Below are 15,199 nucleotides of genomic sequence, written 5' to 3'. Positions count from 1 at the left end.
TTCAGGGATCCCCACTAGCCCCTTAGGTTTGATGGTTCATTAGAACAACCCATAGAGCTCACTAAAGGTGTTATACTTATGATTACAGTTTTATTATAGCAAAAGGATACAAATCAGAACCAGCCAAAGGTTCCAGATGAGGTCTAGGAGGGTTCCAATCATGAGGCTTTCATTATCCTTTCCTCCTGAAGTCAGGATGCTTCCACCTCCTGGCACGTTAATGTGTGACCATACAGACTATTGCCATCAGGAAGCTCACCTGAGCCTCAATATTTAGCATTTTTATTGAGTCTTCATACATAAGCACAATTGATTGAATCATTGGCCACATGAATGAACTCAATGTCCAGCCTCCCTCCACTCCCTGGAGGTTGGGCAGTATCACATGGCTCAAAGCTCCAAACCTCTAATGACAGCTGGGTCTTTCCAGTGTGGCCAGCCCCCACCCTGAGTCATCTCATTAGCATCAACAAGTGTAGTCAGAGGGACCCACCATGAGTAACAAAGATACTCCAGTCACTGGGGAAATTCCAACGGTCTAGAGGTTACCTCCCAGGAACCTGGGACAAAGGCCAGCGACAGCTTTTATTACACATATACATATATAGAAACTTACCAAATTGCACGCTTGAAATATGTACAGTTCATTGTATCCGACTTATCCCCCAAGAAGCTGTAAAAATGTGTGAATTTCCTGCTTCTCTTCAAAAATAATGAAAATCTGGTGCTTGCTGCCTTTAGATGGGGCACATGTTCACCTCTTCTCTAACCCTCCTGTTTTTCTCATAGCAGCTTCCTTTGTTAATTTACATACACGTTCCTGGCTTCTGGAGAAGTCTGAGTTTGTAACTCCTATTTTGAAATGTAACAGGGCACATCTCCTTACAACAACAAAAGAATAAACAGTAGGGAGTACAGGTAATTGGCAGTCTTCGTTTCTTTTTATATCCCTAGTGCAGACCACAGGGCTTAGCACATGGTCCCAGCTCAAATCCATTTTCCCAAATAGAATGGCTATAAAATATCAGCCTCTCGATGTTCACTGTTTAGGATTTAGAGGAGAAGAGGGCTCAGGAAGGAGAGTCTAATATGGGCAATGGATTCTTTATTCAGATGGCTTATGTTGTGGATTGAATTGTGTTCCCCCAAAATATCTGTCAACTTAGCTGGGCCATGAGTCCCAGAATTGTGTGATTCGTCTACCATTTTATGTGACTTCCCTATGTGTTGTAAACCCTACAACTATGATGAAATTAGATGGATTAGTGGCAGTTATACTGATGAGATATACAAGATTAGATCCTGTCTTAAACTAATCTGTTTGAGATATAAAAGACAGAAGTGAGCAGAGAGACCAAGAAAGCAGTGCCAGGAGCAGAGCGCGTCCTTTGGACCTAGGGTCCCAGCACAGAAATGCTCCCAAAGGGAAGATTGACGACGAGGCCCTTCCTCCAGAGCCAACAGAGAGAAGGCCGGCACCCTGAATTTGGACTTGTAGCCTACTAGACTGTGAAAGCCGTCCACTTGTGGTATTTCTGGTATAGCAGCACTAGATGCCAAAGACAGCTTATATTGTCTCATTTAGTCTTCACAGCAACCCTGGGGAATAATAATATTATTCCAGTATTACTAATGAGATGCTAATAGACATTAAAACAAAAATAATATTAAGGCTATAGTAGAAACTGAAGTTTTATTTAATATACAATTTGCAGATCAGGGCAACATTTCTAACTAGAGAGTCAAAAATGTTCCAAAGAAGAAAAATCCTTCATATATTCTTATACTGCAACTTATCACTAGTAATTACTATATTTTTACGCAAATAATACACACCTACTATGTTTGTTTGCCAACTGCTTCCTCCCCTCCCCCAGACATTTTTGTAAATGTGATATGCTATTTTTTTTTTACAGCAACATGTAAAAAAAATTGGCATAACAACACTAAGGAAAGTACCTCCTGGGGGAGGGAGCTGTTGGCAAACAAAAGTAGAAGTGTTCCATATGGTATATATCGCCATGGAAACAGGGACAGAATAAGTGTTTACATCATAACATGTGGGCAGGCAACATTTTCATGAAGAACAATTCAGATAATTACTGATTTACCTTTAACTTATAGTCTGACTTTTGGGGTTTCTGACTACACATAGTTCTTTAAAAAAGCACAATGCCCAAGGCGAACATTCTTTACTAATTACGCTAAACTATTGTTTGACTTAAAGATAACTTTCAGGAAACCAGTTTACTCAAGGTTTAAGGTTCAAAGATTATCTCAGGGAGATAGTTCAGATGGATCACCAGAAAATCTGGATTCCATGAGATATAAAAACTCCATTCCTCATAGATAATAATAACTTTTCCCTGATAAGGGAGGATTTAATAAATATGTAGAACTGAGATTTTAATCCAGGACTGCTGTCTTGAAAGCATGTGATCTTTCTATAATTTTGAGTTTAAAAGGATTGAGAGGAGGAAGTTGATGTAACTGGTAGTCTTTGGAAACAGTGACCATAACCATTGTGTATGTGTCTGCCTGTATATTAGAAAGAGGATTTTGATGACGGGGGTAGAATAGAAATTATGAACTTACTTCACAGAAACATTCCTTAAGAAATAAACTCCTATTTGTCAGTAAGGGAACTGAAATGGTTTTTTGTGGAATTCTAAGCCTTTTGAAAGAGAGGTCATCTAACCTATACCTGTCTTTTTTCTTGTATTTCAGTACTGTTTGCATTTTTGTGTCCCCTCTTTAAGTGTAATGATATTGGACAAAAACTATACAGCAAAATCAAGTCGGTTCTGTTGAAACTAGACTTTGGAATCGGGGAATATATTAATCTGAAGAAACGTGAGAGATCTGGTAGGTGAAGCTTGAACTTTAGATTCCATGCATGACTTTTATTATGAAAGAAGTCGCCTTTAATATGTTACAGGGTGCTTTTAGCCTTCTAATAACTATTGTTACGAAAGATAATCCAGAAAAGTAATATCGTCTTAGACTTCTCTTCTCAAACGTATACTTAAATAAATTGACTTCTTGTATCCAAATTGTCAGGGGAGGGAGAGAAGGGTTAAAGAACTCTACATTTTCTATTTCTGATTTATTTGCTTTGTTTAAATTGTTTTATTTTGGGTTGGACTATTGCAGATAAAAAATTGATGCAGGTAGGAAAGGGTGTGGATATCAGATAAAGGATTGAAAAAAATAAAAAAAGAAGGGATTGGAAGAGCAAGTAAAGAAAATAGGGAAAACCAGTGTGATCATTTTTCACTTCTTAATCTGGTTTATGGCCTTATAGCACAGGGGTTCTCAAACTACAGCCTGCATCAGACTCACTGCGAGGGTTTGTTAAAGCACACATTGCTGCCCCCCTCCCTCCCGGGTCTCTGATTCAGTGGGTCTAGAGTAGGGGCTGAGAATTTGCATATTTAACAAGTTTCTAGGGATGCCGATGCTACTGGTCCAGGGAACACACTTGGAGAACTACTGCTATGAGACCCATTTCCTTTGGAAATCAAGCATCTTGCAAATATGTGAAGCTTGTTATGTGAAAACATTTAATTATATGGAGGCATTGGAGAATATGAGGAACGTGGGGTAAGGATATATAACTAATAAAAAATACAGTGTGTCTGAGCTGGTCAGTGAAAGCTTCCACATTTTTTCTCAACAGAAGCAGATAAAGAAAAAAGTCAGAAGGATGACAGTGAATTAGACTTTTCAGCTCTTTGTCCTAAGGTATTTGTCATTTAGTTTTCCATTTTCTCCCGTGTCACTTGACTGCAAATGTGTTTACATGTACCAAAGGCGAATGGTTTTCTTAATACAGGCCTCCTGCTTCTATAAGGTGATTGAACAATTTCAATAGGAAGAAAAAAATCTGGCTTTTACCCTTTGAACATTTGTTGGTCTTAGTATGGATTTTTCAAAAGATTTTTGTCAGAAATTTAAAATGTGCCACTGGTATTTCACTTACGTTGACACAGATTAGCCTCACGGTTGCTGCCAAAGAATTATCTGTGTCTGACACGGACGTATCAGAGGTATCCTGGACGGATAATGGGACCTTCAACCTTTCAGAAGGATATACTCCACAGACGGACACATCTGACGGTATGTTCTTATTTTTGGAGACTCTTATTTTTCTTATTATTATGAGTTCATGCAAAAATATGTAACCAGACTGTTCCAGGCCTGCTTGGCATGGCCACAGAGACACAAAAGGGGTAAAAATGAAAGAAGAAGCTTTGTTTGGTTGGCCAAGCAAAGGAGCACACTGGGACTTGTGTCTCCAAGATGAGTCCCAGAATAATAGCCCCAAGGGATTTATACGTATGAAGTAAATTGGGTCTAGGGTCTTCAGGAATGCCTCGGGGTGGGGCCAGTGTGCTGATTGGTGTTCCCGGGGCAGTCTGACCTTTCTGTGCTTTCACAGTCTAAAAAGACGGGATCTCTCAAACCAGATCTTAGGCTTGGACCCCTTGCTTCTGAAAGCCTTCCCTCACTCTGGGGCTGCTAAAGTTTGGTTCCCTCTGGTGGAGAAGATTCTGGGGTCATCCAGAGGATGGAGTCGATGATTCTAAGCACATCAGATGGGCCAGATCCAGTTCTTGCCAGTTTCAGCTGGTCCTGCGATGCTGTCTCTGGTTTTCCTCAGCTTGGCCAGAAACAGGAAGCATACCTAAATAAGGAGATACCTTAAAAATAGGGAGTTAGTTTCATCATCACAGAAGATGGGAGGGACAGCCTTTTGCCTGTTGAAGATGGCGGGCAGGCTGCCAGTCTCAAATATTTAACTTCCGTCAGCTGCTAAATCTTAACTGTCAAAATGGGTAAGTAAAATATGGTATATTCATACAATGGAATATTATTAGGCTATAAAAAGGAAATACTGAGACACATGCTACAACGTGGATGAACCTTGAAAACACTATGCAAAGTGAAAGAAGCCAGACACAAAAGGCCACCTTTTCTATGACTCCATTTATATGAAATGTCCAGAATTGGTAAATCTACAGACATGGAAAGTGGATTATAGTTGCCTGGGGTCAGTGGGAGAGGGAGATAGGGAGCTACTGCTATGAACATGGGCTCGCTTTTTGGAATGATGGAAATGTTCTAGAATTAGATGATAGTGATGGATGCAAAACTTTGTGCCTATACGATAAGCACCACTGAATTGTAACTTTGAAAGGGTGAATTTTATGGCATATGAATTAATACCTTTATAACACTGTTATTTTAAAAAGAATGAGAAAAAAGTCTAAGTTGGTGTCCAAATCTGCCTTTATTTTGAAAACAATTGACAGTGAAAACAATTAACTTTTGAAATACCGGCGGCACAGTTTATCGTAGTAGTGAGGGGTAGGGACGAGGGAGGCTCACCCCATACATTCAGGCCAAAACCAGTTGCCGTTGAGTCAATTCCAACTCGTGGGGAGCCCAGCTATGTCAGAGTGGAACTGTGTTCCACAGGATTTTCAGTGGCTGATTTTTTGGAAGTAGATTACCATGCCTTCCAAAGGACCTCTGGGTGGATTCAGACCACCAACCTTCCATGTTAGTACCGAGTGCCTAACAGTTTGTGCCACCCAGGGACTCCATTATTCAAGCCTAATCGTCTTTATAAGGAACTGAAGAAGTGGATGTAATTCATGTCACTGAATTATGCACATAAAAATGGTTGAAATGGTTTGTATACCTATTATTCACCAAAAAAAAAAAATATATATATATATATTTTTAAAGGGGCCAGAGACACTAAAGAAGGGAGGGCAAGTTCCCCAAATCCAAAGCTGGCTGCAAAGTTTCTTGTGTTTTTCTTCAAAGTTAAAAAAGAAAATTTCCTTGTTTTGTATAATTAGGTTAAATCCAGTTTAACACAGGGCACTGCATTCTTTACTAATGCAAATGGACGTGCTGACCACATCCATTACCAAAATTGAGAGAGACAACTCTTGTGCACTGACCTTACCTTTTGCTAGTCTCATTGGCTTATTTCAAGTCATCTAAGCCATACACTGAAAGTGTGAGAAAACTCTAAGGATCATGAATAAAATGTTTTATACACATCTTACAAGGAAGAGCACGCTCTCTTTTCTATAGGAAGGAGGGAGAGAGGCTGGGCAGTGATGTAAAAGGAGACTGGTTTGGAGGTTGGGAGACCCAAGTGTAGTCTTACCATTGTCACTAGCTAACTGTGACCTTGGACAGGTGCCATAACTTCTGTGGGCCTCAGTTTCCTCATTTTTAAAGTGCATTACAGCAAGAAGACCCCTGAAGTCCACTTAAATGCCACAAACTCTCATTATCTACAATTGAGGTCCTATGTTAAAGACGAAGGTAACATTGTACGTTGTTCTTAAGCATCCATCTCAGATTTATGTATTTATATAACAAAAGAGGCAACAGTAATCCCACCCACATATAAGGCTTCTCATTAAATTAATTAAATTGAAGAATTTAAACCCTTGTTGCAAGGAATTAACAGTTTTATAACTAAGATTTTCACCTGATTACCTATGAAAACAAAGTCACTGCCTATCTCCTAACCTGACACTGCTTTCGAGTGTTCACGTGTGTGTGTGTGTGTGTGTGCACTTGTCTGTTAACTGAAAGGCTGGAGGTTCTCATCCTCCCAGGGGTACCTTGGAAGAAAGGTCTGGTGATCTACTTCTGAAAAATCACCCATTGAAATCCCTAGGGAGTACAGTTCTACTCCGACACACATGGGGTCACCATGAGTCAGAGTCGACTCAGTGGTAGCTTATCAAGGAGCAGAATTTGGTTAAATGGTATGATCAATTTCAGCTGTATTTATGAAGCACCAGATGTTTCCATAAGCTCTTGGATTGAATATGAAATAGAAGGAGCAGTTGTTGTTAGGTGCTGTCAAATCAGTTTCCGAATCATAGTGACCCTGCGTACAACAGAACAAAACACTGTCCAGTCTTGTACTATCTTCACAATTGTTGCTATGGTTGAGCCCATTGTTGCAGCCACTGTGTCAATCCATCTCATTGAGGGTCTTCCTCTTTTTTTCACTGACCCTCTGCATTACCAAGCATGATGTCCTTCTCCAGGGACTGATCCCTCCTGATAACATGTCCAAAGTACATGAGATGAAGTCTTGCCGTCCTTGCTTCTAAGGAGCGTTCTGGCTGTACTTCTTCCAAGGCAGAATTGCTTGTTCTTTTACTAGAAGGAGCAGTAGCTTCTTTTATTTCATTCCTTTAAACAGGTTTAGGGATACTCAGATTCATCTCCATATACAGAAATGGTGGGGTTGGATAATATTCACCATTAGTTGTACAGAATCCATGAAAACATCTAATTGGAATATTTTTTTATTTTATGATCGCACATTTCCACATGGGCTTCAACGAAACTGTTCCCAACACAAGAGCCTGATGGAGTAATTGTGTATGATGAACATTTAAACTTTAGTCAGTACTTAACCACTTAGGTGGTTAACCTAATTCAAGTTGACCCAGAAGGCTAGATGAATGTCCAGGCTGCCCAGAGGGTTCAGGTTAAATCAGATCTCTTTAGACACAACTCTTTGCTCTCATCTTTGTTATAGTGCTTACATATGGACTTCTTTTATACATTTCACAGATCTTGACCGACCTAGCGAGCAGGAAGCTTTCTCTCGAGACCTTCCAGAATTTCCGTCTCTAGAAAATGGCATGGGAACAAATGATGAAGATGAATTAAGCATTGGCTTGCCTGTTGAGCTCAAGAGAAAAAAGGAGCAGTTGGATGGTGGCCACAGACCGAGCAAAGAAAAACAGTCAGCAGCTGGTCTCACCCTTCCTCTGAACAGTGACCAAGCCTTTCATTTGATGAGCAACCTGGCTGGGAACGTCATCACAGCCGCAGTGACTGCTGCTATCAAAGACCAGTTAGAGGGCGCGCAGCAAGCACTTTCCAAGGCTGCACCCGGCCTAGGAGAGGACACAGACACTGAAGAAGGGGATGACTTTGAACTACTGGACCAGGCAGAGCTTGATCAAATTGAGAGTGAATTGGGACTTACACAAGACCAGGAAGCAGAAGCACAGCAAAATAAGAAGTCTTCAGGCTTCCTTTCCAATCTACTGGGAGGCCATTAATCTGGGAATCGGCTTGCAATAGAACACAGAAAAACCACCAAAAAAATTCAAACACGCAAAAAGAGGAAGGAAAAAAAAAAAAAAGAAAAAAAAATTTGAACTCTGAGCTTTAATAATTACTGTAGATTTTTTTTTGTCTTTCCCTTCTGCAGTGAATTAATTGGATATATATCAGCTGTCACTGATAGATTGATATTTCTGATAGTTATTTTTATGTAATAAGCATGGAAATGAACTTTCAATATATATACATACTGTGTTGTCAGCGATGAATATTAGTGGTTGTTTTTAAAACAAAAAGAAAAAAAAAACTCACCAAATTGTTGCGATCCTCCTATAAGTATTCCTTATTTTTTCTTTACAATTAACTTTTCAAGCATGCAGAACAGTTTATTGTTAACTCACTGAAATAGTAACAATTAATTGTGAATACTTGCTGTATCAGCGCCCTTGTTCCTAATACATGGAAACAGTTCAAAACAAAACAAAACTTTTGGTAGACTGGGATGTAAAAAGACAAAAATGATCCGAGTATCTTTAGTGGAAGAACTTGGAAAATAGTTACAAAATGAATTTCCTAGGAAAATTTAAAAATATATGTATTTACTACTTTGGATAGGCTGACAGACGTCCATGTTACTTCTGCAGTTGTAGACGTAGGCTTATTTGTAAAGTGGCACGCTCTATTGACTGCCATCTCCAGTTTCGCAGTGGGCGACGTTAACCTAGGGCAAGCGAGTAGTTGTACATCACGTAGACGATAGTTATGATGTAAACGGATTCTGCTGTGTTTTGTTCATTTGTCGTATGCTTGTAATGGGGACGTTGTCAGTGCACATCTCTTCTGCCTGCTTAGACCTAGCTTAAACCCTCATCTTTTATATCATAGGAAAAGCCTCCTACAATTGAGAAACTAGTTCCTGACATGTTCTCTGAGTGATGTGGTCATCAGTGATACAAAAACAACAGGCTTGCTTTCCTAGTAGGTAGAGATAGAGGAGAGGAACTTGCTTGGCTTTGAAGTATATTTATTTGCAATTTGTCTAAATAGGTAATCCATTTTTTATTGGGAAGCTAGACTATCTCTCTTCCTTTATTTTAAACTTTTTAGATCACCTTTCAATAACCAAATTTGGCATACAGTTTTTAACTGAAAAGCAGAAATCAAGTAGCTTTGTGATTTTTGATTGTAATATAAGCTTTTAGTAGCATTGAGGGACCATGTCAGCCACTACCCAAACTTTCTGAAATCTTCAGGTACAGCTGGCATTTCTACAGACACGGACATCTGAGACCCTCAGAAAGGCAGGATAATCCAAGAATATAGGAAACCTTTTTTCCTCTCCCTTCCTTTTAACCCTTATATTTCTGAAGACGCATTCTAGGTAACCTGACATTTTAATATAGCACCTCTTATTTATTTTTTCTTTCTGAGGTATTAAAATATCTAGGCTGACTTTTGCCAAATGTTAAAGGGAGAAGAGATACAGAAGACTTTGCACACCTGCTTTTCGTGGTTGCACACATGCCTCTGTGTCATTAGTGCCTGATGACTGTGTTTGATGTCCTTTATTGATACAAAGTGAGCCTGTGCCTTCAATACCTTGCCCATTTTGGTAGAGATGAAAACTTGGTGTTGTGTCTTTGAGCCGTGTGGGTTTTGGAGGGATATACCTGAATTCCATTCGATCAGAGTTTCTGGACATGAGGAAAAATACAGTCACATATTTATAAAATAGTCGTTTCCAAGTTTTTTTTTTTTTACATGTACGTTTCTTCACTTAAAAAAAATTCTTGACCTTGAGGTGAAAAAGTTTAAAGCTTATTTCAATTTCTTCATGAGGGAAAAACAGGAAGTTAAATAATCCAGGTCATTAAAGGATGTATTACAAGTGACTGAACAAATCTTCAAGAAGATCCACTCTCAAGGGCTGATAATGTGTGATGGAATAAACAATAAAGCTAGAATAAAATAAGCTGTACGTTCAAAGGAGTTTGGGAATGGGGAGGTTGGTAGGATAGAAAAGTGTGTTACCAGCACTGTGGAAGAGACCTATTATCTCTCTAGAGATGACAGCATTATAAACATACATGCAGTTTAGTATTATTTGCTCAAGGATATATGTGAATAGAAATCTACACCATACAATAATGGTACTTTTCTCAAAGCTTTTAGCTGAAACAAACACGTGGGTGTTAAGGGGCTTTGAGTGTATGTGTGTGCTTTTTTTTAGGGGTGCAGGAAGGTTGTTGGATATAACCCTGTCTCTAGCTTTAAGTTATAGTAGAAAATCAACCCGTGAATCCAGGAGAGTAGGTGACTGCATATCCTTTATCATGAGAATTTCTATCAATAGTCCTGTTTCCCCTGTATCTGAAAAAACTGCTAAAGAATGGCTTTATAAGATCAAAGTGGAGTGCCATCATTACAATGTGAACCATGACTTTTTTTTTTTTTTATTATAGAGGCATTGTGGAACAATGGTTTTCTCACTCCTGTACGATATGCTGAGCACAATGGGAATAGTATACTTTGATCATGTATTTTGACCTGAAACAGTAAAGCAGAGCTTGAGAAGTCAAAGCTTGCTGTGCAAGATCAATTCAGGCTGGAAACAGTGCTTACACTGTCATTCTGAAGACCCCCCATTTTTTCCCCCTTACCCTAAAAATCTTCAAAAGTGATTTTTTAAAAAAACTGCTCCCTCCCCAATTTAGTAGAACATTAGGGGAAGTATTTGTTTATTTTTATAAGGTTTTGCAATTGGCAAATATCCATAACATATTTAGGCATCTCAGTTAAAAACATTTTTTTATCGTGGTGAAATATATAACATTTACCATTTCAACCGTTTTTGTGTGTATAGGAAACCCTGGTGCTGCAGTGGTCAAGAGCTATGGCTGCTAATCAAAAAGTTGGCAGTTTGAGTCCACCAGGCACTCGCTGGAAACTCTATGGGCCAGTTTATGTGCACAATTCGGAGACATTATGTTCCCATGGTGGGCAGCCATCACCACTGTCTGCTTCCAACCTTTTTCATCACCCTCAGTAGAAACTCAGTACCCCATAAGCAATAACCCCCAGTTCTCTCCTCACACCCGCCCCTCCCTCGTAACCACAATAAACTTTGGTCTCCATGCATTTTGGGCAGCGCACTCATGTCTGTGAAGTAAGGGCAGCTTTCTTGCTTTTAAAAAAATGGCAAATGCCAGCGTCCTACTGGTTTTCAGCAAGAAGCAAATCCATGCTTATTTTTTTATTGTGCTTTATATGAAGGTTTACAGAGCAAATTAGTTTCTCATTAAAGAAGTAATACACGTATTGTTTTGTGACATTGGTTGTCAACCCTGCGACGTGTCAGCTCTCTTCCCTTCTCAACCTTGGGTTCCCATTTCCATTTGTCCAGCTTTCCTGTCCCCTCCTGCCTTCTCATTCTTGCCCCTGGGCGGGTGTGCCCATTCAGCCCATATATGTGGTTGAGCTATGAGTATTATTGTTTTCTGGGCCTGTCTAATCCTTGGCTGAAGGGTGAGCCTCAGGAGTGACTTCAGTACTGAGTTAAAAGGGTGTCCAGGGGCCACACTCTCGGGAAAATCCACACTTATTTTAAGGCAGGAAAAAAGATATAAACTTTCTTTAGTAATTTAGATTGATATATTTCTTTACACTGCTCCAGCTGTGTTAATAGCAAGATAAAAAATTATTCTGACAACTCCTAACTACTGTTAGGTCCCAGGTCATTTGTGTCACAATGGAGTTAAAAAGGCTCAGCTATATATTCGTGTATTCTTTCTCTACTTTCACCACAGCATTTATGTTGGGAAAGAAAGCTAGAAATATGGGTTCTGGTTCTGACATTAATATTATGCTCCTAAGACGTAAGGTAAAATCACTTAACGCTCCCAAGCCATGGCCTCAGTTTTCCAAACACGGAGTAACAAATTCCTGTGCTCTTACACTGGGATGCTTTGAAAAGGAATGAAAAAAAGTATGCCTGAAGCTCTTTTCAGGGATGAAAAAAGCTGTACAAAAATCAAGATACTGATTTTTTTTTTTCTGACTCTTTTTACACATTAAAACAAAGGCAATCAACAAGTACCTACTCATAAGAAAACTATAAGTTTCTTTTAATGGCTATCATGGGCTTAGCACTGTTAGGCTCATTGTCCAATAAATGCCTTTCAAATAACTGGATGGACAATGTTGGGAAATGTCTATTACTTCACCTGACTCTGTGGAACATGTACGAGATTCTAACACTTCCTGTGGGATGCTGAGAAAGTCACCTGACAACCCTCTGCTTGTTTTTCTAATGTACAAAATTAAGATGTAATAGGACCTACCTCCTAGGATGTTGTGAGGATTAAGAGTTTAAGACTGGGGTCGGCAAACTATGCCTCATTGGCCAAATCTGGCCTGCCAGCTGTTTTTGTATGGCCCGCAAGCTAGGGATTATTTTTTACATTTTTGAATAGTTGGGGGGAAAAAGCAAAAGAATAATATTTTGTGGCATGGGGAAAATACATGAAATTCAAATTTCAGCATCCATAAATACAGTTTTATTGGAACACTGCCAAGTTCATTTCTGTATTATTTATGGCCACTTTTATGCCGTAACAGCAAAAGGAAATGGTTGCAACAGGGACCAGGCCTGCAACAGCCTACAAAGCCTAAAATACATGGCCCTTTACAGAAGAAGTTTGCCCACCCTGAGTCTAAACTATAGAAGACACTCAATTACAGTTAGGATATTTAATCATCATGATTCTACAACTAAACCCCAAAACCAAACCTGTTGCCTTCCAGTCGATTACATCTCATAGTGACCCTATAGGACAGAGTAGAATTGCTCCATAGAGTTTTCAAGAAAGAGCTGGTGGATTTGAACTGCTGACCTTTTGGTTAGTAGCTGAGCTCTTAACTACTGCACCACCAGGGCTCTTTACTAGTTAAGCTAAACTACTTAAGAGGACATCAGGGAGTATTTTTGGTTTAAGGTTTAAAGGTTATCTCAGGGCAATAGTTTCAGGGGTTCATCCAGCCTCCATGGCTATAGGAAGTTTCAAGTTGATAAGAATTTGAAATTCTGTTCTGCATTTTCCCCCTTTTGATCAGGATTCTTATATGGAATCTTTGATCAGAATGTTCAATAATGGTAACTAGGCACCATCCAGTTCTGGTTTCATGGCAAAGGAGGCAGTTCATGGAGGCAACAGTACTGTCTAACTTAATGCATCTAATCTCTGCTGAGAATATTATCAAAAAATATTACCAAATGTGTGAGCACACAATGAACACTACAGAAAAATGTAAACTGAGACTGCCTGTAACAATATAGATTTAAAAATATTGAAAATTAGAATTTGTTTTGGATACTGTGACATAGCCCTTAAGATAGTTCGCTTAATTCCAAACTATGTCAGGACACAAAGTAATGTGGTTCTTGAATTGCAGAGTCTGCTGTTGAGTCTTCATTTGGTAAACAGAAGGGATCCGCAGACGGGGGAAATGGTGGCTCAGCGGTAGAATTCTCGGCTTCCATGCCGGAGACCCAGGTTTGATCCTGCCCAACATACGTACCTCATGCGCTGTCGCCATCTATCTGTCAGCAGAGGCTTGTATGTTGCTACGATGCTGAACAGGTTTCAGTCGAGTTTCCATTCTAAGATGGACGACTGGGAAGCATTGTTTGCTGAGTCACTGTGAGTTGGGGGACCAACTCCACGGCAACTAACAACAGGGATTTATGTGTTTCAGAAATGGAAAGGCTTTACTTAATGATGACTTAACACTTTTCACTCTTACTTTTCCTCCTTGTATCCTATGTTTCAGCCAAACTAGACTTGCACTCTTCCTAAATATGCCCCTTGTTTTCCTCCCTCCACAGCATTTCTTCTACCTGGTCCACCTCCTTTTCCACTTGCAGGTGAAATCCTCAATCCCAGAACCCATCTGAAAATGTCAACTTCTTAGTGAAAACTTTTTTGCTCTAACTGGATAAGGTATCTCTTCCAAATCCCTATTGCTCTGTCTTTGTATTTTGCACTAAACCGTGTTCATTATAGTGAATTGTGTATTTCTTACCATTCCTAATGAGTCATAAAACACTCTTTGAAAGCAGGGGTGTTTTAGTCAATTTAGAGCTAGTAGAGTATTATAAAGGGCAGATAGCATGGGGAAAGATTATGGAAGATACTGAAAGCCAGGCAAAGGAATTTAAACTTTATCTTATGGGCAACAGACAACCATTCGTGAGTAGGGGGAAAATGGTTTAGGAAGATCAGTTTGATAATCTGAATGTTCCACAGGAGCCCTGTGGCTGCTAAATTTTAAGACAATTTGATACACAATAGATACCTATACAATATTATGGGTGTTCACACCAGATTTCCAAGACTTAATACCAACAAAGGAATACACAACATCTTACAACACCCATGGAAGCAGCAGTTAAGAAACCAAAAGATGCATTGCATTGGGCAAATCTGCTGCAAAAGACCTCTGTAAAGTGTTGAAAAGCAAAGATGTCACCTTGAACACTAAGGTCTGCCTGATCCAGGCCATGGTGTTTTCAATCAGATCATATGCATGCAAAAGCTGGGTGATGAATAAGGAAGACCAAAGAAGAACTGACACCTTTGAATTGTGGTGTTGGACTGCCAAAAGAACGAACAAATCTGTCTTGGAAGAAATACAACCAGAATGCTCCTTAGAAGGAAGGCTGGCAAGACTACATCTTACATACTTTGGACATGTTGTCAGGAGGGATCAGTCCCTGGAGAAGGACATCATGCTTGGTGAAGCCCAGCGTCAGCGAAAAAGAGGAAGACCCTCAATGAGATGGACTGACACGGTGGCTGCAACAATGGCCTTAAGCATAACGATTGTGAGGATGGTGCACTTTCTGTTGTACATAGGGTCGCTATGAGTCGGAACCTACTAGATGACACCTAACAACAACATACAGTATTACACACCAATTAAAGAGTTGGTAGTAGACATTATTTCTGGCTCAGCTAGGCTGCACATATGAAACTATCTCTGAATTTCCTGGAGTCCTTGGGTGGTGCAATCAGTA

The 15,199-nt window shown here is 39.6% G+C and overlaps 1 protein-coding gene across 4 annotated transcripts in view; it reads left to right on the top strand.

Annotated features, from left to right (window-relative positions):
• Positions 1–11,427, top strand: part of RETREG1 (reticulophagy regulator 1) — a 186,322-nt gene extending 174,895 nt beyond the window's left edge. For 2 of the 4 annotated variants that reach the window (XM_049861377.1, XM_049861389.1), the window contains 4 exons: positions 2,728–2,865; positions 3,680–3,744; positions 3,993–4,119; positions 7,624–11,427. In XM_049861377.1, coding sequence (XP_049717334.1) covers positions 2,728–2,865; positions 3,680–3,744; positions 3,993–4,119; positions 7,624–8,120 — 827 coding nt within the window. In that variant the 3' untranslated portion in view covers positions 8,121–11,427. The remainder of the gene's footprint in view (positions 1–2,727; positions 2,866–3,679; positions 3,745–3,992; positions 4,120–7,623) is intronic. The other 2 variants (XM_049861382.1, XM_049861392.1) reach the window with 1 other exon arrangement.
• Positions 11,428–15,199: the final 3,772 nt, after the last annotated feature.

The sequence above is a fragment of the Elephas maximus genome, chromosome 2 (genome assembly GCF_024166365.1).
Source record: "Elephas maximus indicus isolate mEleMax1 chromosome 2, mEleMax1 primary haplotype, whole genome shotgun sequence".
Taxonomy (NCBI): domain Eukaryota; kingdom Metazoa; phylum Chordata; class Mammalia; order Proboscidea; family Elephantidae; genus Elephas; species Elephas maximus.
The sequence above is the reverse complement of the archived record's forward strand: the minus strand, read 5'-3'. Positions and strand labels throughout refer to the sequence as shown.